This window comes from Amblyomma mixtum, chromosome 5 (assembly GCF_055824585.1).
Source record: "Amblyomma mixtum isolate Tamu chromosome 5, ASM5582458v1, whole genome shotgun sequence".
NCBI classification, from domain to species: Eukaryota; Metazoa; Arthropoda; class Arachnida; order Ixodida; family Ixodidae; genus Amblyomma; species Amblyomma mixtum.
The window spans coordinates 15,756,809-15,782,900 of record NC_143016.1 but is presented as its reverse complement, the minus strand read 5'-3'; the positions used below and the strand labels follow the sequence as shown (position 1 = coordinate 15,782,900).

At 45.6% G+C, this 26,092-nt stretch overlaps 1 protein-coding gene across 2 annotated transcripts in view; it reads right to left on the bottom strand.

Moving 5' to 3' along the window:
• Positions 1–26,092, bottom strand: part of LOC149341374 (hemicentin-2-like) — a 206,345-nt gene that overhangs the window by 150,788 nt on the left and 29,465 nt on the right. For both annotated transcript variants that reach the window (XM_089543458.1, XM_089543459.1), the window contains exon 2: positions 1,146–1,496. In XM_089543458.1, coding sequence (XP_089399584.1) covers positions 1,146–1,496 — 351 coding nt within the window. The remainder of the gene's footprint in view (positions 1–1,145; positions 1,497–26,092) is intronic.

Here is a 26,092-nt window from a genome sequence, read left to right as displayed (position 1 = left end):
GCAGCGAAATGCAAGTATATACTATCGCTACTACACGCTTCAGTTAGCAAGGGCTCTGTGCAGATTTTCGTATTCTCCTCCCGTCTTCCAGGGGAAGCTGAATGACCGGCTGGGTGATGCTGCCGTGATATTACTAAAAAAAAAAAAAAGTGGGGAGTTAAATGTATAGTCAAAACTGGAAACTTTGGGAAGTTAATGACTGATTGAGATAACCACAAGTGGCTGTCTTGTCACTAAATAGCGCCAGTCACGGGGTGGAACACTGTCATCCATCTGATGTCACCTCTATGATAGCGCGCGCAAAGAAACGCTGGCAAAAAAAAGAACTAGATTTCTATTTTTTACGCTCAGGGGCATGCCAAGCGTGATATGGTGGTGGTCAACGGAGGAAGTATCTGTGACGAGGCACCCGCAAGTTTTTAGTCGAGCCATGCCAATTTAATTCATTTTCAATTCAATTCACCTTTATTGTCAACATTTCACAAAGTTGACGGTCTGCCAGGCAAAAAGCTGTAGCAACAGCTTGACGAGGCCTGGGAGCCGGCGGCAGGCAACAGTGACAGCATTTCTTGCGCGCATCCAGTAAAGCTCATTTGAGATCTAGCTTCCGTTTTATCTTCTCGTGTCAAATCCGCGTCGTTTAATCCCCTAAATACCGCACACGTGGCCTAATCGTTTAAGCATCCGCCTCGCGCGCGGGTGGTACGGTGTTCGATCCCCAATGCCGCCGGGTGCCCACCCACCTGTGATCCAATGGGTATAAGCTTTTCCATGCCTGGCGCTCGGATTCTTTAGGATGAAATGCTTGGGAAATGGGTCTTCGACCCCACCTTGAGTGTAAGAAAATTACCTGGTGCCATGGCGCTCTTTGACCCCAGATTCCCTTGCGTCATAAAAATTTATTATCATCATCATCATTAATTCCTTAACAATCATGAATTTAGGGCCGCTTAAGCGTACAACACTTGGGTAGAACCATTGAACCTTACAGTGCCCTATGATCCCTGAAGGCTATTTACCAAGGGTTGAAGAAGCTTTATTGCCGCTCGCTGCTTAGAAATGGCATGACACAGGAAGGGAATCATTGGGTGTTTTTTTCACTTCTAAGCGGCCCGTGGCAATCAGTCACTGCTGCCCACACCTACCGCCGACGACGAGGCGCACGGTGGAGTTCCTCTGGGCGCCCCCGTGGAAGGCCACGGTGCACAGGTAGGTGCCGGAGTCGGCCAGCTCGAGGCGGGAGAGGCGCAGCGCGGCCGGCGACCGGGACACCGAGAAGGAGGCCCGGCCGGCCCAGTGGACGCCGATGGCGTGCTGGCCGTTCCAGATGCCGCGCCGCTGCGTGTCCTCCACCATGTAGAAGGGGCTGCTGCGGTCGGCGCTGCCGTTGGTGGCCGACGCCGGCGCGTACCACAGCACCTTGGCGGGGCTGTCGTCGCGCTCCGAGTCCACGTCGCACGGCAGCCACGTGTCCTGGCCCCGCTCGCCCTTGATCACTGCGCAGAGAAGGGCATTGCTCGCTACAGCACCGCAGGCTCATGCACTGTATAACACCGTGTTAAACACTCTATACACACTGTATCGAATTCAATATTTTGTGGGTATGCATGTAATTGCCGTTACATACCTGTTTGTAAAGGCAATAAAACTATCTACTACTGTGTCGGGTTGCAGTGGCTGTTTGTAGTAGTGTCTATGAAGAGAAGCACGAGTTTGACGTCGACTCTTTTAGTTACAGCTGAATTTGTTTGCAGCTACATACAAAAACAATGAGTCAAAAGACATACTGCACATCTTAGAAATATCTAAACATTCGGTCGAGAAATATGCTGGTTTGTTTTTTTTTAAGTTCTTCTTTAACTTCGTTAGCTCACTTTCCCTTTTCAGACCTCTGTTCGCCTCAGAATCCAGAGGGACGCAATGTTGCTGCTGCCTCTCCAATAAGTCAGGCACACTTGTCCCCGCACCTGTGAGCTTTGCTGTCCTCTTGGACGAGCAGGATAATTGCTCCCAGCTGGCTAAGAAGCACCTCGGCGGCACTCAATAATTGTTTCAGCACACTGCACTACTCGTAATCAATTCTTTATTTTATTTATTTTTTTTTCTTATAATGCGGCTTGCAACGACTGCGCCCGGAGCCTGAATTTAGAGCTGAATCATTGCCTCCGCACTTCATGCCAATTCTGCTTGTGAAAAAACAGCTAGCGTTAAAAGCGGAGCTCTAAGCACCGGTCATTGTGGCCGCCTAACTGCTAAAAATGGAAGTTAACGTATAAAAATGCGTTTTAAAAACAACATCTTCGTCCTCGCGGCGTAGGGCGATTGGACAAATGCGTCAGCAGAGCTACCTACTGCGGCCGCGTCTGCGTAGTCACGAATCCAGCTCAGGGTACTTTAAATTTTGTTTTCATGCGTTTTCTCTTCGGTTTCGTCTTCAGTTTCATCGCAATTCCGGTAAGAAGTTCGACTGAGATTATGGAGAAGAGTAGATAATAGCTCTGCATATTTAACCCTGTCCAGGAGACAACGCCGACGGCCGTAGCCGCCATTTATGTGGTTGCATCGATCAATCGAGTTGCTGAAGAGACGCCACGCCACCCCCCCCCCCCCCCCCCCCAAAAAAAAAAAAAACTATTCAGGCGGGTCGTCGCAATACCGCGCTTTTGTCATTTGTCAGCCCCCCCCCCCCCCCCCGAACAAAAAAATAAGTACGATGCAAAGTTAACCTTTGCACGCAGACCCAGTAGTCTGTTTTTGGTAAACCACTTACGCGGTGAACCGAGCCGCGAAAAGCACGCTCTCTGGAACTGCGAAAACGTGAGAAAAAAACCGCATCGTTTTCTTCCAACCACCGAGGAAACGGACTGACCTCCTAGGGAGTAAAAAGAGCCCGCCGCTTGTTATCCCGCGGCAAAAACACGGGCGCTCTCGTGTCGAAATAATCGGCCCCAAAGACAACACAGGGACGAGCCCCCGTTACCCTTCCCAGCGCAATGCCCTCTCACGCCGAGCTGCAGAGTAAACAACCGTGCAGACAGCACGCGCCGGCTCCTTCTCCCTTTCATTCCCCACTTCCCTCTTTTTTTTCCTTTCATTCCACGTGTCTTCGAGGCAGCACCCTTATAACCTTCTCAGCGGCCCCGAATTTCTGCGCCTCTCGATTTGCCTGGCCGGCGAGAACTCGCAGAACCGCTTCACGCCTCCTCGAAGAAGAAAAGAAGCGCTAACAGCAACAATGGCAGCAGCAGCAGTCAGAGAACGAACGGCGAAAGGAGAATTTCGAAAGCGCAGCACCCACTATACACAGTTAGTCTCCGGAGGCGCGCGCGCGCCCTCTAGTCTCCAAGAGTTTTCCGTACCAGGAGTGCATCTCATTTGCCAAGAAGCGTGCAAGCCCTTTACGCGAAGAGCAGCGTGCAGCGAATCGAGTCGAGCAAAAGGAAGGCGGCGAATACGGCGCCGGGCCGTGAGAATGCGAAGTGGGTTATTGTTTTTTATAATTTCCAGCGGAAACGGTGAGACGTTTCAATCCAATCAGCGCGGCGGCGGAAAGGACTGTTGCTTTTCGCCTCGGAACAATGACTGAACTATGGAGGCTCTATATTTATGCATCTTTTTCTCCGCCTCTAACCCTCCTCCATGTAGAGCAGCGCAGCTTGCGTGGAATGACGCAAATGGAGAAGAGGTGCAGAGTCGAAACAAAACTCTCGTTTCCTTCCGAATATCGTGGCAATTTAAAACGCACACTTCTAGGATGAGTAACGCCCGTTATTCCTACGAGGGGATTTTCGCACGAGTAAAAAAAAAAAAACAAGCGCTAAGTTTTGTTGCGTTAAAACCCTGAAATGTAAGCGCGGCTTATGTACCACTACTTTTTTTCTTCTTTACGCTTGCCGCTCATTTGGACTTATCGGTATTATAAGCCCATAAAACTTCCCACACCAGGTGCTTCGAATACTCCTTTCTCCAGTACGCTTTTTTTTTTGCCTCTCGTTTTTTTTTTCCATCGTACAAACATCAAAGTTGGGGTGTGCGTTGCCTTGGGCTCCACTTGCAAAATAAAAAAAGTACACTTCTGTTCGTATTCGCAGCAAACCATGCATGCTTAAAGAGAAAATTTGCAGTTTTCACAATCATCGATCTGGCAGTCTTGCATTAATTTCTTATTGTCGCTACAACGAGAAAGGGAGATAGCGCTTGTGTATGTTTGCCGCCTCCTGTGGTTGTCTATGTTTGCGCTATAACTTTTTGCGAAGCCATTATGCACCAACACGCCCAAAAATAAATTTTAATGACGGTAAGAAGACCAGTGCAAAGCATAGTGATTACGCTTGTCAAATAAAATGTTACGAAGCTGGTAGCCTGCCGTGGTCATAACAGCGTTAATGATAAGTGTCTTAAATCGTGATCGTTAGATTCTTACCTTTAAAGAGTTGTTTGTTTTTTTTTTTTATCGTGGCATCGCACTGAGCCCTTTTCGATCCGACTGAAGTCAATTACCAGCACACTTTAGGTGTCTTACTTTTAATCTTTTTTTCAAAATCATATGCCCTTCACCACACATTTTCTTAAACAGAAAACGCTTGTTCAAACCGGCCTGCAGCATCTTTAGGTTGAGTGCTAAGACTAGTATACGAAAATATATATTTGGTAAAATTTCTTTCAAGAAATATCAAATGATTCACTTCAAAAAAGTGCACTTCCAGCTTAACTTATTTGACTACAACGCTTAAACTAACACAGAAAAGTGTTTGGTACGCCCTTTGTTGGTTAAGATGGCATGAAACAAGACACAGTTGCTAGTTCCAGCTTTAAGAATGCCAAGCTGAGCTGTAGCGTTTCGGCGACAGCTTTCGCCTCTCATAGCCTGAGTCGCTTTGGGACGTTAAACCCCATAAACCAAACCAAACCAACCAGCTTTCGCTGCAACTCTCCGTCAACTGACTTTGCTGGCTTGATCGTCCTCCCACGCTATGTCGCACAAATGGTTGACGTCGGAGTAAGACGAAAAACTAAAATTTTAAGGGCTGAACTATGAGCAGCATGTGGCGCTTGAGAATGGCTGGTAGCTGTCTCAGAGGCGTCAATTAGGTTGGTCGTGATAATCCGGCGTACCATATAAAACGTTACACCGTTACGACATGAAGAGCTTCGTTTTTTGACCTGCAAACTCTGAAAACTTCGGGCAACTTTTCCAACGAAAACGTACGTTGTGGCACATGTAGGAATTTGCGCCGCGTGAAATTTTGGCACCAACAGGCAGGCATGATTTCTCCATGGTTGTTTTTTGGTGGCTGCTTCTGCTTAAATGCACGCCTCATACGGTAAAACCGAAATTGGCATCTACAATTTGTTATACATTTTGTGCTGACTAGCTCATTTTATCCCTTCCTCCTCGGAACATTTACGGCTGGCTCCCCACATCACCTGCAACGTATTTTTGAATTCCTCTCCCTCTGCTGACAAGCTCATGCATATTCCCAGAACTTCCCGTGCACTATTTATCGCAATCCCCTCCCCTCTTTTCCTCATTCTCTCTCTCTCTTTCCCGTGTCTGCGTAAACAGGCAATCCGAGGGCATGCATCCGGACGCACCCGCTTTCATCGTTCGGCGACAACGCCCAGGCGCTGTTTTAAGACGCACCCTCTGAATGCAACTTTTTGGAGGGAGCAGCTCCTGTCACGGACGCTTGGCTCCCTCATGACTTGCCATTCCAGTTTCTGTATGAAACCTTAAGAAAACGAAAAAGGTTGCAAAGAGACCCGCAGGAAGCATAAAGTCTTGTGTGTGTGTGTGTGTGTGTGTGTGTGTGTGTGTGTGTGTGTGTGTGTGTGCGTGCGTGCGTGCGTGCGTGCGTGTGTGTGTGTGTGTGTGCGCGTGCGTGCGTGTGTGTGTGTGTGCGTGCGTGCGTGCGAGCGAGCGTGTGTGTGTGTGCGTGTGCGTGTGCGTGTGCGTGTGCGCGTGCGTGCGTGCGTGCGTGCGTGTGTGTGTGTGTGTGTGTGTGTGTGTGTGTGTGTGTGTGTGTGTGTGTGTGTGTGTGTGTGTGTGTGTGTGTGTGTGTGTGTGTGTGTGTGTGTGTGTGTGTGTGTGAGAACGTAGTCCTCATTTCATTCGCGCAAAATTATTGTGACAGTAAACCGTGAACAAGTCAAGATAAGATAATCTATAAGAAAATGCTGGCTGTCAGAAGATCCATGTTACAGGTGAATGGTTCGATTGAGGATCTGATAGCGAAATTACTTTTGGCAAGCTTTCATGTTTTTCTCACTGATCCTGACAACTCTACCCGAATGCCCACCCATACCTCCGCCTCTCTCACCTTCCACTTACACGCTACCCAGAAGCTTCTTTAATTATACATTTAGTTTTATTTTATTTTACTTCCCTTTTGGTGCCATAGTGGGCACTGCAGTAGGCGGTCCACGCATGAATTGTTTTTCCCGCTAATAAAAAAAATTATTTTTTTAAAATGCAAGAAATAACTCGAAATTAAAAAGAATCCGCGCGGAAGCAAGCAGCTGCTACTTTCAGCTTTAATATGAATGTGGCGAGATGTACTTTGAAGAAATATAACTTTAAGGCGCTCAGTTTAAAATGCGCATGTTCCCATCTACTACACCAAAGGCACGGGACGTGTTTGTTCTGGGTCGAGCAGGTCAACTGTACAGTCAACTGTACAGACTCATACATAAATATGAGGGTACACCTGAAGACCTAATCAAAGAGCTAGCAGAACGTTATCTAAACACGGATGATGGTACCACTCAACCAGACTACCGGGGGACTCCTAATCCAAATTTAGACGCAGACATCACAGACGCAGAGGTCTGGTACGCAATTGGAAAACTGCGGACAACATCTGCGGCAGGACCAGACAAAGTAACAAATAAGACTCTCAGGAACTTAGACGCAACGTCGATCGCGGCGGTTACAGACCTTATGAACAAATACTGGCATGCAGGCAACATACCACCAGAGTGGAAACACGCGAAAATCACTTTTATTCCTAAAGCGGGTAAGAAACTCAGCACTGAGAATCTACGCCCAATTTCATTAACATCATGCCTAGGCAAACTCATGGAGCATGTCATCCTCAATAGGCTCCAAAACTATGCGGAGGACATGAACCTCCTACCTGAAACAATGTTAGGATTCAGGGCCCAACTATCTACCCAGGACATACTCTTGCAGCTTAACAAGGACATAATTGAAGCTGACGAGGGAACAGGAACGAAAGCAATATTGGGTTTAGACCTTGTTAAAGCTTTCGACAACGTCACCCACAAAGCCATTTTGACAAACTTGTCAGAAATCAACCCCGGAGAAAGGACGTACAACTACATCCGATCCTTCCTCACTAACAGAACAGCAGTGATAACGGTCGGAACAATAGAGTCTGCCCCAATCACACTAGGAAGTAAAGGAACGCCACAGGGCTCCGTCCTGTCCCCTTTCCTTTTTAACCTCTCCCTCATCAAAATTCCCCCCAAACTGGCACAAATACCAGACCTACATCACACGTTCTATGCAGATGACATCACACTTTGGGTAACCAAAGGATGCGAAGGCTACATAGAAGACACACTCCAAGCAGCAGTGGACATCATTGAGGCATGCGCATGGGAATCCGGCCTCACTTGTTCTGAGCAGAAATCTGAACTCTTCGTGATCCGTCGTAAACAAAGAGGTAGGCGTACCACGACATCCCCCCCCGCAAATAAACGTCTATGTCAATGGACGATCTGTCAAAGAGGTACAGACCATGAGGATACTGGGGTTGTATTTACAAACAAATGGAAAGAATACTGACACACTCACTAAGCTAAAACGCACGGTAGAAGCGACGGCGCGATTAATCCGCCGCATAGCTAACCGCAGACAAGGGGTGAGGGAAAGAGATTTATGCCGACTAGTGCAGGCCTTTGCGCTAAGCAGGATACTCTATGCCACCCCTTATCTCAAATTTTCGAAAGCAGAAAAGGACAAATTGGATAGTATGATACGGCAGGCCTATAAGGCTGCGTTAGGACTCCCACTAAATGCCTCAACTGAAAGGCTTATGAGGTTAGGAATACATAACACCTACAATGAACTGAAAGAAGCCCATTTAATGGCTCAAACAGCGCGATTAGCCAATTCCAGAACTGGCAGGAGTATTCTTACCAGGCTCGGAATTAACTTTCAACCTACGAATAACGATGCTAAAGTAGATTTACCCCGCGACTATAGGACGGCCCTACTAATCAAACCACTCCCCAAAAACATGCACCCCTTACACCATGAGGGTAGAAGACAAGCAAGAGCCAAAGCCTTACATAACAAATACAGACAGTGCGCTGGAACACTTTATGTAGATGCGGCAGAATACAAAAATACCAATGCCTTTGCAATTGTGGTTGTGAACGAGAATGGTGACCACATCGTCTCGGCGACAATCAAAACGAAATCCTCTGAAACGGCAGAAGAGGCGGCTATAGCCCTCGCCCTAGCGCATACCCAAGGGAGCATCATCTTCAGCGATTCCAAAATGGGTATCAATAATTTCGCTAAAGGGCGAATTACAAACACCTCCCTTAGAATCCTTAACGCAACCAAATTCTCACCAAATTATTCCGAATTGATATGGGTCCCAGCCCATTCGGGGAATCCGGGGAACGAGGCAGCCCACAATAAAGCCCGAGGTTTCGTCGACCGGGCAGTGGATGAGTCTGGCTCCCTGAATTTCACGAAGGACTCCATGATCACATATCATGATCTCACCAATCATTTTAAACTAGAGAGGAGAATTTTCCCCCCTCCAGACAAAAGACTTACTAAAGAACAAGAGGTTACGTGGCGTCGTCTACAGACGAGATCGATACGCACCCCATCACTCCTCGCGCACATTTATCCAGATCTTTACAACCCAAACTGCAAACACTGTGGCCACCGTGCTACCTACGATCACATCCTGTGGGACTGCAAAATAGAGCCACCTCCGGGTGATCTAGTTACAGCTCCTTCTCTCGAGCGGTGGGAGACCGTGCTGGCTAGCTCTGACCCCAGAACGCAAGTTTTGGCGGTGGAGTGGGCTGACAAAGTCGTCGAGGGCTATGTACTCTCGACCACTTAACGCGACCTCTTGCCAAGCTCTTCCCGGCGAATAAAATGTTTTACAATCAATACACCAAAGGCAATGAAGCAATAATGCTCAGAAACGTTTAATATACGCTGGTATTTATAAGTATTACCGCCTTTATAAAAACTTGCAACAGTATGACGAAATCTAGCCATCAGGCCGCCGCGGTGACTCGGTGCCTATGGTGCTCGGCTGCTGACCCGAAAGACGCGGGTTCGATCCCGGCCGCGGCGGTCGAATTTCGATGGAGGCGAAATTCTAGAGGGCCTGTACTGTGTCATGTCTGTGCACATTAAATTACCCCAGGTGGTCGAAATTTCCGGAGCCGTCGACTACGGCGTCTCTCATGGCCTGAGTCGCTTTGGGACGTTAAACCACATAAACGAACCAACCAATCTAGCCTGCAGCTTTTGGCCGATTAAAAAAGAAATTGCGTGTTCCTTCCTACATACACTGCAAAGCTTTCCGTAGGGTTTCCCTCTGAAATGTCTCTTCACGGAAGCAGCCCATTCTAGCCAAAATACTCTACAGTGATCCTACGTGTTGAGAGAAAAAGAATAGGTGACCACTGGCAGCGCCAAAGTATGCGACGTAAAGCCTGCGTCTATCAGCGCGAGCACAAGGGCACTGAAAGTGCAGGCGGCAAAAACAAGCTGCACGCAGGCCAGAAAAAAACGCTGCACTACAAAGAACACTGGCAGCCAATCCGCCACTTTTCAGCTAAAGCTGAGCAGCTTTACTTTCTGGCTAAATAGAACAGAGCAGAAAATAGGAATAGAATTTCTTCCAATAGAAAAAGAACTAAGGTTGCACCCAACCTTTGAGTTTGTAGCAAAATGTATTTTTATTAGTTCTTGTTTTGCTTGGCTAAAAATGTAGCATGCGCAATGAGAGACAAAAAGAAAACCCTTCATTATTAATTCAGGTTGGAGGGAGGCCACCAAGAGGCCCCAATAATCGTGAAAGGGTAAGCTGAATATTGAAACATTGTGATTATAAATCTTGCCTAAAAAAATTGGCATGTGATCATACATTATATCGCTGCATACCTACGTCAGCTGTACGATTTGAATTTTTATATTTTTAAATTCGCTTCTAATAGTCGCCTTTTAATTGCATCCTTAGAATTTCGCTATTCCTCGTCTTCCCTCTTTCACCATCGCCCTCCTGCCTTCGTTCACTCCGATGGTTGCGGCCCTGACGCGAGCGCTAGTTACTCGCGCTACCGCTATGGGCGCTATTGCAGCGCGCCTCCTTTTTTTTTCTTCTTTCCATCTCGCTTTTTTCTCTTTCAACCACGGCACCTGTTCCTCTCTTTCTTCTTTCAATCCCACCTTCCTCCCTTTCCTTTCGGCGCTGTTGAGGTTTCCACTGAGAAGTGAGACAGTTACTATGCCATTTCCTTTCCTCGAAACCTACTTTATAGTGTTAACGAAATGAAGCTATGAGCGGAAGGACTACACCAGCTCTTCATCTTGTGACTCCACTTTTGCTTGGTCATTGGCACTGCTGGCAAACTGCGGGCAAAAATCAGCGCCGCTGAAAATGTAGTCGAAACACTTGCGGCACCTCGTGTCTGTCTTGTGCATTTGTGCATCAATTCCGCGCCGCATTCGTCTATTGTCAACACACGCGGGGTACCATAACGTCTCCGGTGCGAGCGATGCCACAGGGAACAATCGTGGATCAATTTCGAACGGTCTCGCTTTCTATGGTCTACGGTGAAATCAAGTCGGGCGGGGGTGTTTCCCAGCATCGGCCAGATCGAAATGGGGCCCAAAATCGAAATCCCTTTCAACCGCTAGCCAGCGGGAAAACATCTGGCACACGCACCTCGAGAGCTCGGTTGTCACGTGCATGGGAATGACTTCTTCAACCAGGCATTACTATCCAATATGAGAAAAATATCTGAATTTTCAGACTTTTGCAGATAACATTGCAGGGACAAAAAAAATGAAATTCACTTGCAAAAGCTAATAATTATAGCTTTCCCGTTTCATCCTCATGTGTACACATCGTGGCTGAACACTTCTTTCTCGGCCTCAGTTGTTTTCACTCATTTATGTACTAAGAATTGTTCACGTAAAAAAAATTAATAAGCAAACGAAAACAGGCCCTCGTCAGAGCTGCGACAAAAGAAAGAGGCATTTATCTCGAGCATGATTTCCTGGGTTCATTCCCCTTGGCCGGTTTGAAATGGCATCACGCGGCTTGCCACAGTAAGTTCCAAATATAAGCTGCAACCAATCGCGAGATATTTCATCCCAGTAGTGACAGAAATCACCGACAAACAAGTAGCATGTGCATTTCGAGACGCCGCGACCTTAGGGGATATAAACAGCAAGCAGCAGGAGTGAATGCGACACAAATAGTGAATATGCGAAGAATAAAAATTATAGCTCAAAACAGCCTTTTGGCTTCTACGCTGCAGGGCTAAGTACAAAGTGGTCCACAGTTGTAGGGGTGTCCTCACACAGCCAGACACTGTGCGCTCAATTTAATTCATAGTAATAAAAGCGTCCACAAAAAAATGATGTCCTAAAATTCGCCCATTCGTTGGAGGCAAGTGATGACACCGGACCAAAAATGGCATCTCTTCCGAAAAAGGCATCAACAGTTTTAAATACTATCACACTGACAACGCATAAGATAATTGGGTGCCCCTGTGAATTATTTTTCTTCAAAGCTATCCCTCTCACTTAAAGTTTCATTTTTGTATGTGTATACACACGCATCGAGTGCTCCGGCAAAAAAGTTGTCGGCATAAACATCTTCACCCTTTCAGGCGCCGCTCGCCATATTCATCATCACAAATTTTCTTCTGTCGCCTAAATAGTTGATTCACGCCTCAGTAAAGACAATTAGACTGGTTAGCAAAGGCAAACTAACAGAAATTATTGTGCACGCATGTAAAAGAATATCGCCCGTAGTGTCACAACTGTTGGAAATTGCAAAGGATCAGAATTTGTGTAGCGATTATTCGACGCATCTGACAATCCACATTGCTTACTTCGAAGATGCACATGAAGCTATAAAATCTGAAAAAGAAGGCAATATTACTTATGTGAAAACCTGCCTGCATGATGGTTTGGTTTGGTTTATGGGGTTTAACGTCCCAAAGCGACTAAGGCTATGAGAGACGCCGTAGTGGAGGGCTCCGGAAATTTCGACCACCTGGGGTTCTTTAACGTTCACTGACATCGCACAGTACACGGGCCTCTAGAATTTCTCCTCCAAAGAAATTCAACCGCCGCGGCCGGGATCGAACCCGCGTCTTTCGGGTCAGCAGACGAGCACCATAACCGTTGAGCCACCGCTGCGGCTCCTGCCTGCATGAAGCAGACGGAGGGCATGCTACCACGCTTACTCTTTTGTTATACATGTCGTTGCGCATGAGCCTTTCCGCTGTTTTTCAAAAAAGGCTTTTTCAGTTAGAAGAACGTTTTTTTCGGCATAGCATTGTGAGCGGTGTAGTACATCAGAGTACAACTGCTAACCAGCAGGCTGGCTAACTAATATTGAATAGTTAACTTTGTGACTACTAGAGTTAGGCTCCTAAATTATTAAGAAGTATGTAGCCTACCGTAAGTAATATGCAATCAGTTTCTAGGATTCCGAAAAAACAGTTACCTTCGGAGCTGTGGCCCGACAAATTTTGGTTATTTTGACGATTTACGTGCACTGTAGAGATTGCTTTGCCTGCGAGCTTCTCGAAAGCGCTCGTATGTTGGCACGATGTAGCCAAACATTTTTGGGCCACAGAGCCGAGGGTAACCGCGTTTTCAAAATAATCCTAAAAACTGATATGTAGATTATTTACGATGGGCTACCCACCTCACAATAATTAAGAAGCCTAACAATAGTAGTTAAAAAAACTATTCAGTTTTGGTCAACCAGCCAGCTAGTTAGCACGTCTCAGCCTTATCTGATTTACTATACCACTTACAATGCTAAACCACAAACCGCGCTCTTCTAACTCAAAAAGCCTATTTTTAAAACTTGTGCAAATTGTTAGGTGAAACACCTTCTATATATTATCTGCTGTGATTGCTAGCTGACTTAAAAAGGCACCCTGCTTAGGATATAAAAAGCACTACATTCGCCTGACAGAGAAAAATTACATTAGCTGTTGCACAGCTCCAGAAAAAGCTCTGATTTCGCAATGAACATAATTGTGCAAAATGCACTTTAAACAGTTACCTCTGCTATAGCTGAACTCGTAGATCAATCCGTGAGGTATTGATCTAAAGCTCGGCGCATCAACTGCAATGGCTCTCAAAGTTGCCCACAGTAATTTTTTTTAATTTAATTCTCAGATGACTAATGACGGACGATTCCGCATTGTCGAAAAATGCAACAAAAGCTATCTTGCGAGAGGTTGGATGGGCAGCTTTGAGTCCGTATGTAGCAATTCAAGCTTTAAATCTAAGCGACCATTCCACTGGACCTTCCGCTTTAAATATAACTATGTCATGCCACTTCGGCATTAAGAGTACGGAGGCACAATTTCCGTGCGGAGCAGTAATTACAAAGGATTATTGAGAACAATTTACAGAGGGCAATCAGAGTCCTCGCTCCGGAAAGCGCATTTACTAGTAAAGTGAACAGGAGTTGATTTGCCCTAAGGTTATGCTGTACTTTTACAGAAAATCACTGTAGCGGGAAAATCAATTCTTACCTAGAGCGAAATTGAGCTCAAAAATAATTCATTCGTTTTTGCAAAAACTCAATCTCTTAAAGTCGTATAGGTGGCCAGAAACTTGAGACTCTTATCTTACAAACTCAGCTAGAGATTGGTTCATACCTAAGCTAACGTCCTTAGTTGCCTTAGACAAGCATACCGGGCAACCACTGTGGCCAATGAGGTTGTAGTCAACGTCCTGGCTAATATCTTTTTGGTCGGGCAGTGTTGGACCGGCAAACACAAACGAAATTTTGTACTATAAGCCTGGATACTTGGTATACAAATGCAAAACCCATTGGTTGGCGATATTTTCGTGAATTAGGTAGTTAGATTTACAGCCAAAACCAAACGAAGCAAGCCAAAGCGAATTAACGCTGAAACTCGTGCCCTGACGTCGCCCACTCTGGTAGCGCCTTTTGTGCCACTATATTGGAGGCCGTTTAATGGAAACGTCGAATGAGGGACCTCCTGCGTGGCCCAATAGCGCCTCCGCCTTTGTCCGCCAGAACCTGAGCGCACCTGACAAGGCAGGGCGGAGCCGCCTTCGCCTTTATTAGGTGTTCCGCTTCCCCAAGCTCCTCTTCTTCTTCCACTGTTTTTCCTGCTGCCAGTCAACGTCAATGAAGTCGTGTAGCGGGAGCCTGTCCTTGACGGCTGACCGCGCCGGGCACTTACCTCGATTGCATGCATGAGTGAACGCTGATGATGATAAAGGGCAGCAATTATACGGGCCGCGAGAAATGCGCAGCCGCCGACCCGACGCGGTCGGTCCGTGTCGGCCTCTAGCCGACATCTCCCTTTCCGCACAGAAAGAGACGTCATTACACACGCCCGCGCGCCTGTTTTTTCGCTTAAGCTAAGGTGGGGCCACGGCCGTCGAAAAGCGTTCGTTAGAAAATGCACTGCGATAGGACGGCAGCATAGTGCCACGCTTTTCTACTTTTAAGCACACCACCGACTAGGGGATGCGTTCCCCTCGCCACTAGTCATCCTTATCGCCAACGCTACTGTTATCGGAATGCAGTCAACTTTCTCAAAATATCATTAAGTGCCTTTACTCTGTGCTCACTGCAAGCAGCCTATAGAAAAGAAAATTCCCAACGTCATAAATCCTAAGCATTTTATGCCCCTCTAAATCAGGTTCAGTTTACTTGCTGTTCTTGCTATATTCTATTGGACCACCTGTGATATATGTGGTACACTTCAAATGCCCCAACCAAATTCACTTTTCTTAGCTTTATGTTCGCCACTAATATAAGCAACTCGCGCTCATTTTCCAAAGCCTGACATTTTCTTCGTGCTTTTTATTGTTACATTCATGACTTTCATTCTCAATTCCTTGTTGCGTCGTCCTAAATTTCATTTAAAATTTTCTAACTAGCCTAAATGTTTCAGCAACATAAACCACCTCTGTCACTGCACATCTGGAAAAATATCTTTTTCAGGATATTGGTAGGCTCCTTTACATCCCTCGGTAGCCCAAGTAAATTAGCTCCAAACCACTTTAGTCTCCCGGGTGATTTATTTTTTTTTCTTTCATGATCCTAAATAGTCAGTGCGCATAACACTCCACACCCTTTTGCTTTCTGTCCCCCTTTTTTTGTAGCTCTTGCACTACAAAAAAAAAAGAGCATGAAGAAAGAGGAATAACACTGAGGTGTCTAGAAAACGTGTTTCCTTTCTTATTCTTGCGCGATAGTTCTGAAGAAACAGGCCCATTTTTCTGCAGGATAATTCTGGAACACCGGTTTCGCCCGTCCTGTTAAAAATTCGTTTGATAAGGCACCATTGTTCTAACTTTAAATGCACTGCTTAGTATTGTTTCCCAAATTTCCTGGCATAGATTCCAAGAACATAGTATCGTGTTTCACACCATATAGAAGTAAGGCAATACCAACGATCCTCAGACCTTGAATGTTCCATGCGTCGCATATTTCTTTGAATGCGCAGTAAAATTCCCTATCATGAGAAAGACGCCGCTCCAAACATCAAAGGCGCATAAAGTCTCTACGTTGTTCAGGATAAAATGCGCGTTTCAAAGTCGAAAATTACATTTCACAGCTTTTTATTACTGTATGCTTTCCATGAGAGAATGATATGCATTTGTCCCAGCCGTACAGCTGTCGTAAAAAGACTGTAACGTTAAAGTATACCTTGGATTAGGCCTCACAGACACATAAACACGGAAAATAATGAACTGAAACAATGAAACATGGAAATTCTATTCATTCTGCGCAGCTGTAGCAGCGGTGGCAACCTAACCATTGGGCGATGTATCCCGCTATAAAGGCGTTCGCGCTGTTCCTATCGAGTGAAATAAAAACTGCGTTTTAACAAGCTTCAACATATAAGCTTACAGCTCACAGTAAGGACATAAAATTATTGCTACATCCTCAACTTCCACTCAGCGAGCAAATTTCCTTATCTATCACTGCAGGGTATGGCTTGAACGCCCTCATTTACAGCCGCACTATACAGAAGCGTGTTTGGCCTGGCACGAAATGATCTAATGCTACCGCTCTCAGAGGTATTGTAACATTTTTTGTGTTAGTCCTTGTTTTTTCGTTAGGCAGTGGAGCAGCATGTTCTTGGCTTTTCGAGAAGGCGCTTTCAATTTTCACTTCCACGGCCTAAAAATAAAACAAACATCAAGAGGTTTCCAGAGAGAGGAAAAAAAAATACGGCGTTCCAAAATTTTACACGAAAGTTAACGCCCAGTCTGCAAAAAAAAAATAGCAGTCCGCCGAGCAGCACTGAATTGCAATTAAATTTTTTTTTCTCCTGCATTCGCACTTTCGCCCGACAGTCACCTTCTACCCGTTATTACCACGCCATTAACCGGGGTTGTGGGAGATCAAACCCAGCGACCACGTAAACATCGTCCAACGTAAACAGCGTGCGCAGATAGCGGTACGCGACAAAAGCATCTTTCTTTATGATGGCCGTAAAAAAAGCATCTCGGCGCCGCACATTGTTGCTTGTCGCTTACCGCACGTTTCCCTTTATGTATACGACCCGTATTACGCTCGCTTCGCGGAAGGTACGACCATCGCGTTACTTCGGTCACTTTTTGTTCGGTGCAGAAATTTTTCTGCGTTTGTCCTTCATTTCTTCCCACATCCTTCCCGACTCTCCCTACACTCCGCCTAGCTATCCGCCCCCGTCTTCAACAAACAGTTGTCTTTTCTTTATCGTAGTTGGTGCGGCGGCCCTACCTCCCACATCGTCCCAGCTCATTGCGTTGTCCCCTCCCCATCTCCCTCATTTCCGACCATCACTCGCGGTCCATGCACTCCTCTCTGCCCCCCTCCCCCACTCCATCACCAATGTACGGCATCAAGTATTCTCGCCCGAAGTGAGGTATATCTAGGCAGACAGTTTCCTGCGCCGAGCTGGAGCATAAATGAACCACGTTGTTTGCCGGAACGTTGGCCTTATCTGCAGTGCAGCAGTGTTGCGCGCCGAAGCATACGCAACGAAAAGGGAAGAAGGGGGGGGGGGATTTGAAGCAGAGGGAGAAAGGCGTGGTGGGAGCTGCTGGCCACGTTTGCGTGTGTGTGTGTGCGCGCCGTATATTTGAGTTAATAGGAGCGAAGACTCGCCACTTTTTCCGGGCAAATAACTGGGCCGCCCCAGTTTCCTGTTCAGTAGGAGTCATGGAATTTTTCATTTTTTATTTCTTTGTCTTCTCGCAGCATTGAATGAACGACAATTTACTTCCTGAACTTCTTTCCGTCCCGTTCATCCACACAGTGGTAGTGCTTTGCGTTTGACCACGACATATATTTGAATGCTGGCGGAAGGGTCTTTGCAAATGGAAGTGCTCTTCGTTATGTTGTGCGATGGAGTGCCCTTGGCCCAAATTATCAACGGGTCATATAGGACGCGCGATTCCTTCGGTTTTTGACCGTTAGTCAGCGTCGGCAATGTAAGCATCTATCATTCATATTGAAATTGCGTAACCGTGAGAAGTTATTATAGGGGACAACACTTGACACTGCTCGTCAAGTTCACACAATATTCTTAAGCATTACCGTTATGTGAAAACATCAAGCCTCCCATTTGAACTAACACATTGTTTACTTTACGTCTACATGATTCGCTTTTCTGAAAAGCCGGCAATTTTGGTAGGAAATTGCACAACAAATAATAGAAACATTGCCGGCACGATTTCCTCGCAAATAGTACGTAATGTTTATATCTTAGAACTACTAAGATTGTATCGTACTTCCGCCTTCATAATACGAAATGAAAAACCATCCCTTCAAAAACAAGGCATATTTATTGAGTCGTCTATAGCTGCCATCCTTAGCGATTTGTTTGCTGCACAGGCATTTTGCTGATAGAGTAACTGATACCAATTTTATCAAGATTTTTAGGTGTGTGGACGAGTTTCTCATTGTACTTAATAGAAATGACGGTTCCTTCATGAATGACGCTTTTAATGACCTCACGTTGTTTCGTGAATATTTTAAACATCTTTAACTAACGTCCAAACTATCTGAAATAGGTGAAATCAAATTGGACCCCATCCGATCCATCTAGTAAGAACCAATTAACCGACAGAGATAGCCCTGTGGATGCTCTCTCTTATAGTACTTGAGTAGCAAATTCAAGCAGTACTCGGGCGCTGCTTCGCGACAATACCTGCCCTCCGTGTAAGAAATGCGGAATTGGATTAAGCAGAAAATGATAACGCAGTCTCAGTCAGTTGCGGCCGGCGTCAGCGGGTGCACGTGCCGCAAATTTATAACGATGGCGATGATAATGTTTTGATCATCACTCAGCAGCAGCACCAGCAGCAGCACCAGCAGCAGCACCAGCCTGGCTACGCCCACTGCAGGACAAAGACCTCTCCCATGTCTCTCCAATTAATCCTGTCTTTTGCCAGCTGCAGCCACCGTATCCTCGCAAACTTCATAATCTCATCAGCCCATCTAATTTTCTGCCGCTCCCTGCTACGTTTGCCTTCTCTTGGAATACACTCCGTTGCCCTTAAGGACCAGCGGTTATCTCGCCTTCGCATTACATGCCCTGCCCAAGCCCATTTCTTCCTCCTGATTTCGACTACAATGTTATTAACTCGCGTTTGTTCCATCATCCCCCACCGCCCGCTCCTAAAGATATAAAGTGTACGTCAGCTAAAGATTTGGCCGGCTGTACGTCCTGTCGTTCAGCGTATCCCTAGCCACTGCGACGACTTAAGAGCTTTCCCTCGCCTCAGATATTTTTTATACGTGCCGTCAGAAGCATGCCATATGCTACGCAGCGAGCGCTATCACACCTTAAAACCTAGGTGATCATTAACTGAGGTAGTGTCTGTTCGCGCAATATTCGCGTCCTTAGTCGGAGATTCACTGAATTCGCTTTTTTGATGGTAATAACAAAGAACAAACACAGGGACTTTGCCGTGTTAGACGTCGAATAATCTGTTCCCGTTTGTGTCTTCACCGGTGAAATAAAAACGAGTCGTTACTTCCATGAGCTATCAAAACTAGTGCGCATTCGGAACATTTTGTGGTTGTTGTTTTTGTTTGATGCTGTGAGATTCCCATCAGACAGTTCCCCTCTAGCAGAAAAAGCGCTGAAAACTGCACTATACCCGCGCCTCTCTCATTCTGGGATCAAAACATGACCTTTCCCAACTTTGACGCAAACCAAAGCATGCAGAGCTGCTGGATTATTTCGCTCAAAGAATTCGTCCGGAGTTTTCTACGAGAGTTTCTGCATGCTTCGGTAGAGATGATAGATGTAGCAGGCAACACGCTATGACGTTTTGCCTCGCTGCTGTGAGATTCAAGAGAGGAAAGCAGAAATGCTTGCTTTGCATCCTGGAAGTGACTTTCTCTGCATGCCACTGCTGTTCGATAACAGCGGTCCGGGATGCTTTCTCTACTTTGCTTTTTATAGTGAGCTGAATGTTGCTTGTCTCACTTTAATCCTATCTTTGTTTTCCTTAGTGCGTTGCATTCAAGGAGTGATTACGTTATCTTGGGCCTTCTTGCACAATTTCTGAATCGACTGCACTCCTAAATGCAGAATGCAGGTTTTTCACGCGTACTCTTGCTTAGAATGAGTAGTTTTTATTTTTTTAGCTATTTTTGTCGACCTTCACATCTGTTCTGCGCTTTATCTTTGTTCAAGAGACTTTCACCTGTTGTTTTAGTACAACTGAAAGGAAATAATCTTAAGCAGTGTTTGATTTATCATCGAAGCCTTATATAATCTCCTGTGGCCTAAACGCGCAGTAGGGCTAAACGTTCCCAACAGGTTTATTTCTACAAACGAAAAGCTGGCACTCTGGGCTTCTTCGTCGTCGACCGGATGGGGCTCGCGACCAGCAAAGCGTCGCCAAATATTCAATGTGAATTCTGTTGTTTCTGCATTATTGGCATAATCACGTGACTCTTTCTCCGCCGCGCTACTGTGTGGACTGACGTACGCCATTATAGTACCTTGAAGTGTACTGCGGCCATGGGGGAGGGACCCACGTCTAGCTACCTCGATAGATTTCTTAGCCTTTTCCTCTATTTAGGGAAACAAAAACTTCGCTAAAAAAACTCCGTTGATTCGTTAAAACAAAAGTGATCGCCTCGTTCGCCGCAGCGTATGAATTTGCGCGCTTAACTCCGGCAGCAGCAGCTGCTTTGCGATGAAAGCGAAATGCAAAGAACTCGCGCGAACTGAATTTACACTCAATGTCATTCCTTTGCAATGCTTGGTTTAGCCTTGCGCCACTCCTATTTGCATTATACTGCCGCTGATTGGCTTATTGTTCATTCAGCCGCATCAGGGTTTTAGAATCGACAGGACTATCCCACTCCCAGCTGGGCGGGTAAGAAATCCTTTCTCCACTTTGCTAGTGCAGATTGCAGCTGATCAATTGAATTCACAGGCGCAAGGTTCAAATGGGTATTCTAGAACCCTTTCATAAAGTGGAATAGTTGCTTTCCTGAAACCCTTACTGAATCCAGAAACTCTTCCGGACAAAGGCGATTTTTATACAAGATCAGAGATTAGGGGTCATGATTGGCTAGGAGTTTGTTAAGTTTAATTCTACTCAGGTGCATTTCATCGCCGTTGTCCGAAGGAGTTTCTGGATTCAGTAAGGGTTTTAGGAAAGCAACTATTCCACTTTATGAAAGGGTTCTAGAATACCCACTTGAACCTTGCGCCTGTGAATTCAATTGATCAGCTGCAATCTGCACTAGCAAAGTGTAAGCGACAACTGCCTAGAAGACTAAGCTCAAATAGAAACAAAATCATTATTTTGTGATGGGCCTATAGCATGGGGATAGCATGCGTCTATAGCACAGGAAAAGCGACAACGTCTTAGAAGACTAAGCTTAAATAGAAACAATCATTCTTTTGTGAGGCGTCTATAGCATAGAGCCTGCTCCTAGTAGCTTTCAGCATGCTTCCAACATAGAGAATGTAGGCCCTCCATATCTATGTGGGCGTAGAGATGGAGAGCCAAAGGACTTGTTCAAGAGGGCGCTTTGTCGCAAGAAAAGAAGCAGGCCACATCATCCAAGCCTGCTTTTGCTCCCGTGCTGAGCCTAAGTTTTCATTGAAGCATCTCGCTTGAGGTGAGGCGACAGGCTTTAGGTTGGGCAACCTAAAAGAATACAAAATAATGATGACCTGCCCGCACCGCCTGCGGCAAACACGTTCTTAGCACTTTCACACCGTTAACTCTTCCATAGACGTTTACTTAGCCATATGGAGAAAATCAGCTACATTCGTTTCACGGCTGTCTGTTTCATAGTGCCTTTTGGACGCTGCAATATCAAAAGACACGTTTTGAATACGCCCTGTGGGAATTGGCGGATTTTATACGTGGTCAGAATTGCTTTCACGAGTGACGGGATTATGCAAAAAAAAGATACGCGCGATACCTTCACGCTACGGCTCCTCTGATCGTGTGCCAAAAAGTGCAACAATGAAAGCATTTGCAAATTTAAAAAAAAAAAAAGAAGAGGAACTGAAGTTATCAAGACCATTTATCTGCGATGTAAACACGCGTAGAGTAAAAGTCCGGGCTTTTGCTCATTTCGCAAAGTGGCATCGCTATTACGATCCGCCCAGATGATCACAATCCTAAGCTACACTTAAAAAAATAGAGCCAACGGTGCTGCACTCAGTTCAAACTCGAACAAAGCATGACCAACCGCCATAGCGAGAAGTTTCTTGGTCTAGGTGACCTCGTTTCTTCCTCCTTTTTTTTTCCTTTCACATTTCATTTTTGTACAACACAGTTTTTTTTGTTTTCACTCGAACAAAGCCGCAATTTTCTTCCTCGAACATACTTAAAAACTGGGGCAGACCGTTGGAATCTCGAAGCCAAGTTCTGTGATTACAAAGAAAAAGAAATGTATTAACACTGCGGCTACAAACAACGAGCGTTGTTCATGCATCAACGTCGCGCAGAAAAGTGCGTTTCAAGTGAAGACGTCTGCGCCTCACCCTCGTCCATGGCCACTCTACTCGCTGTTTTCTCTTTCCCCTTTCACTCCTTCTTGCCCTTTTCTCGTTGTGGACACCCAAAATTATGGGTGAGTGAGCTCAACCATAAAATAAGTTCAGCTGCTGCATGAACGAAGCTGTGCAATTTTGGAACAACTTATTCTGCGCCACAATAGGCCTTTTCTGCATTAGTCCTAGAAGCCTTGCAGTTGTAATCTTCTGAGTTCTCCCTTGTGCGCTTTATTTTCTCAAGCGCGGTCATTTTGTGCAAACGCGTGTTTAGATGCGCGCTTTAATGTGAACTAAACACCACTTTCCTATCGAAACAAACTGTGTGTCTGAGACGTTGCTGAGTGATGTTTCTTAGGACAATGAAGTGCTAGGTTATCTGGCATGAAGGAAATTTCTCGCTACCTGAGTTAATTTGGCACTTTTATTGAACTGATGTTACCACGGGGGATTACACAAAAGAAAGCTATACAAAAAGTAGAGAGTACCTTAAAGCTTCTTCAATGCAGCGATTAAACTTTGCACGGGATAGGTGGACTTCATTAAATTTAATGAAGTAAGCTTTCAGACTGAGGTTGTTTACATTCAACAGGGGGGGAGTTCATAAAACAGTATTTGCATAGAGACCCAAGCACAAGGTATTCTAAGCCCTCAAAACAAAAAAGAAGAAAGTTACATAAACGAAACTATTAAGCATACTCCCTCGTAATATCCACTACGTACGCAAACACGGTGCGCAGTAATCTCTCATTTTATCAGGGAACCAAAACACAGAGCCCCCTGAATTAGATTACGTCGTGCATGCAACGCAGCATGTTTTTTTAGTCCATCGAACTATAGTTCAAAACCTCGCCGTCTCTGCCTTTCTCTGCTGCCGGAAGTGGGGTAGACGTGGCCGATAATCTGATTTGAGGCCCGCGTTGGAAGATTTTAGCTCCCGATTGGTGGCTGCAGACCCCCGTGAGTTCATAAGTGTACAGGGCATGGATACTACAGGGCGGCTAGGAAAAAAAGATAACAGAGTCATAGCCGTATGTCGCGCCTTGCCTAAAGCAGGCTTGGAAATGGCAGGGCGGCAAAACGTTGCACGCCAGCGCTACACGGCGTTCGGAAATGACAACAGAGCAGCGACACAAAATAAGTAAAAAAAAAAACTTCTGCCTGACCACTGCATTGGCAGAACGTCACCTGTGTTCACACGTACTAATATCCAGGATTCGGTAGAGACAAGAAAAAGAAAACGTCTACAGTAAGTTTATATTGCAATGAAATTTAAGCGCACACGAAAAAACGCACACAAGAGGAGGATACACACAGGACAGGCGCTAGTCTTGTGTGTAGCGCCTGTCCTGTGTAGCGCCTGTCCTGTGTGTATCCTCCTCTTGTGTGCGTTTTCTCGTGTGCATTTAAATTTCATTTCAATATAAGCTATGCACCATCTAGCCCAAACATATGTTTTGTTAAATTGTCTACAGTAAGATTGCCGTGCTATTTTAGAATGCGAATATTAATGTAAGCACACTACCTGTTACAGGGATGATTTCAAGTAATTCTCAAAAATAGGTTTTTGATGTAAAAATATGGCTTTTTCAGCATGTTATTACCAGCGTTCACTGGCACCAGAAAACCGGTGAATCGTCTTAAGTAGTAAGCTGGTTAACTAATTTTTAATAATAATAATTGCCCCGCCACGGTCGCTCAGTGGTTACGGCGCTCGGCTGCTGGTCCTAAAGACGCGGGTTCGATCCAGGCCGCGGTGGCCGAATTTCGATGGAGGCGAAATTCTTGAGACCCGTGTACTGTGTGATGTCAGTGCACGTTAAAGAACCCCAGGTGTTCAAAATTTCCGGACACCTTCAATACGGCGTCCCTGATAGCCTTAGTCGCTTTGGGACGTTAAACCAAGCCAAACTTAATTTTAATAATTCATTTTCTAACTAGTAGAGTTAGGCAGCTGATTGCAATTAGAGAGTTGTAGCCGGACGTTGGTAATAGCCATATCAGTTTTTAGAATATCGAAAACGATATTACCCTTGGCGCCGTGGCTCGGCAAAATTTCGATCTTTTGACTAGTTTCGCGCACTGGAAAGGTTGTTTTGCCTGCAAGATTTTCGAAAGCGCATGCATTTTGTCACGATGTAGCCATATTTTGTCGTGCCACAGCGCCGATGATAATCGGGTTTTCAAAATTCTAAAAACTAATATGGCTATTACTAACAACCGGCTACAGATCTCTAATCGCAACCAGTTGCCTAGCTGTAATAGACAGAAAGTAAATATCAGAAATTAGTTAACTAATTTATTACTTAAGACAATTCACCGGCTTTCCGGTGTCCGCCAACATCGGTAACACTATACTGCAAAAGCCATCTTTTTACCCCAAAAAGCCGATGTTTGAAAATTACTTAAAATCTTCTCTGAAACACCCGGTACGTTCTACACAGAATTGGTTCTGTTTGGTTTGTATTAGGCTAGAAAACGTGTCCACTGCTGAATGACTTTTTTTTTTTTTTGCGATCCGGAACACAACATAGCACAGAGTACGTCTGAGGTTGATTGTGCTCTTTACACCGTAGCGTACTTTTCCTTTGTCAAGTGACAAATAATCATTCCAATTCCGCACCGTAAGCTTCTAATGCATCTCACTGTACACTCGTGATCTTCATTTGCTCGAAAAGTGGCTTATTAGAAGAGTTGGAGAGCATTGCGGCAATGCCATTTTGTCACCATTGCAGATTTGTTCATCAGTAGCACCATGTAACAGCAAGTTTTGTTACACATTTAAACACTGGTCAGCATGCACGACGTCCGGGCCTAACCTTTACACCCCAGACGCGTGAGCGCTTTCCACCTCACGTCACTAACAGCAGCAGCGCCAGCCTCATAGGCTGATTGCCTTCACTTTTCAAAACAGTGGCCTCCGAAAAGCATGAAGAAATTACTTGATGAAAAACGTCTTTCCAGGACATCTCATCATAAGGGTTAAAAGTGCTTTACTACTTGCTGAAATGCGCTTTATTTCGCTTACATTTTATAACCGCTACCGTAAAACGCAATCGCAGTGACTCTCGCCTCTCTGAAAGCTCATCAAGAGCATGGAGGTGATGCGACTTTGCCAATACTTAGTAAGTGACAAAAAATTTCTAAAATAGCTGTCTATGGGACTCAACCTCCTTGCATGGCTGCTACGTTTGCAGTTCCATCGTCGAATATACAATACAAATTTCTCATTGCCTTATCTCAAGTGGATGCTCGTCTCTTCATTATATGCAGGCTCACTATCTATCCAGGTCCTACTGCATTTCCCCGCCGCGTGTTCGCCAAATGCAGCCGGTACAGCCAGCGATGACAGCGCCGCCCACCGGCAGGTAGCAGCCACATTAAGACTGGTTATAAATATTCATTCAGAACGATGGTTTGACATCGCCGCTATGGCGCAGTGGATTAGAGGCACGTGTTGCGTATGGAAGGTCGACCGTTCGACTCCGCTCTCGGTACAGTAATTTTATTGTTTTTTAATTTCGTTTTTTTTTTCAATTCTTTCCCTTTTAGGTCGAAAATCGTGATGCTTAGTGGCATATAACGCCGTTTAAGAGGATTTATTATCCCTTTTAGGTAAGCCATTGTGACAATCTTCAGTCACCGTGATCATTTAACCGTGGTTTCAAGCCTTGTGGCTGTACAGGCTGCAGTTGGCGAATACGCTTCCCCGCCCCAGATGCTACGAGCAGTACGCGTCTTCTTGCCGACGTAGCAGGTATCATACCTCCAGCTTTTGCAGTACATTGGGGGCGTCTTTAGATGTTGCGTCTGT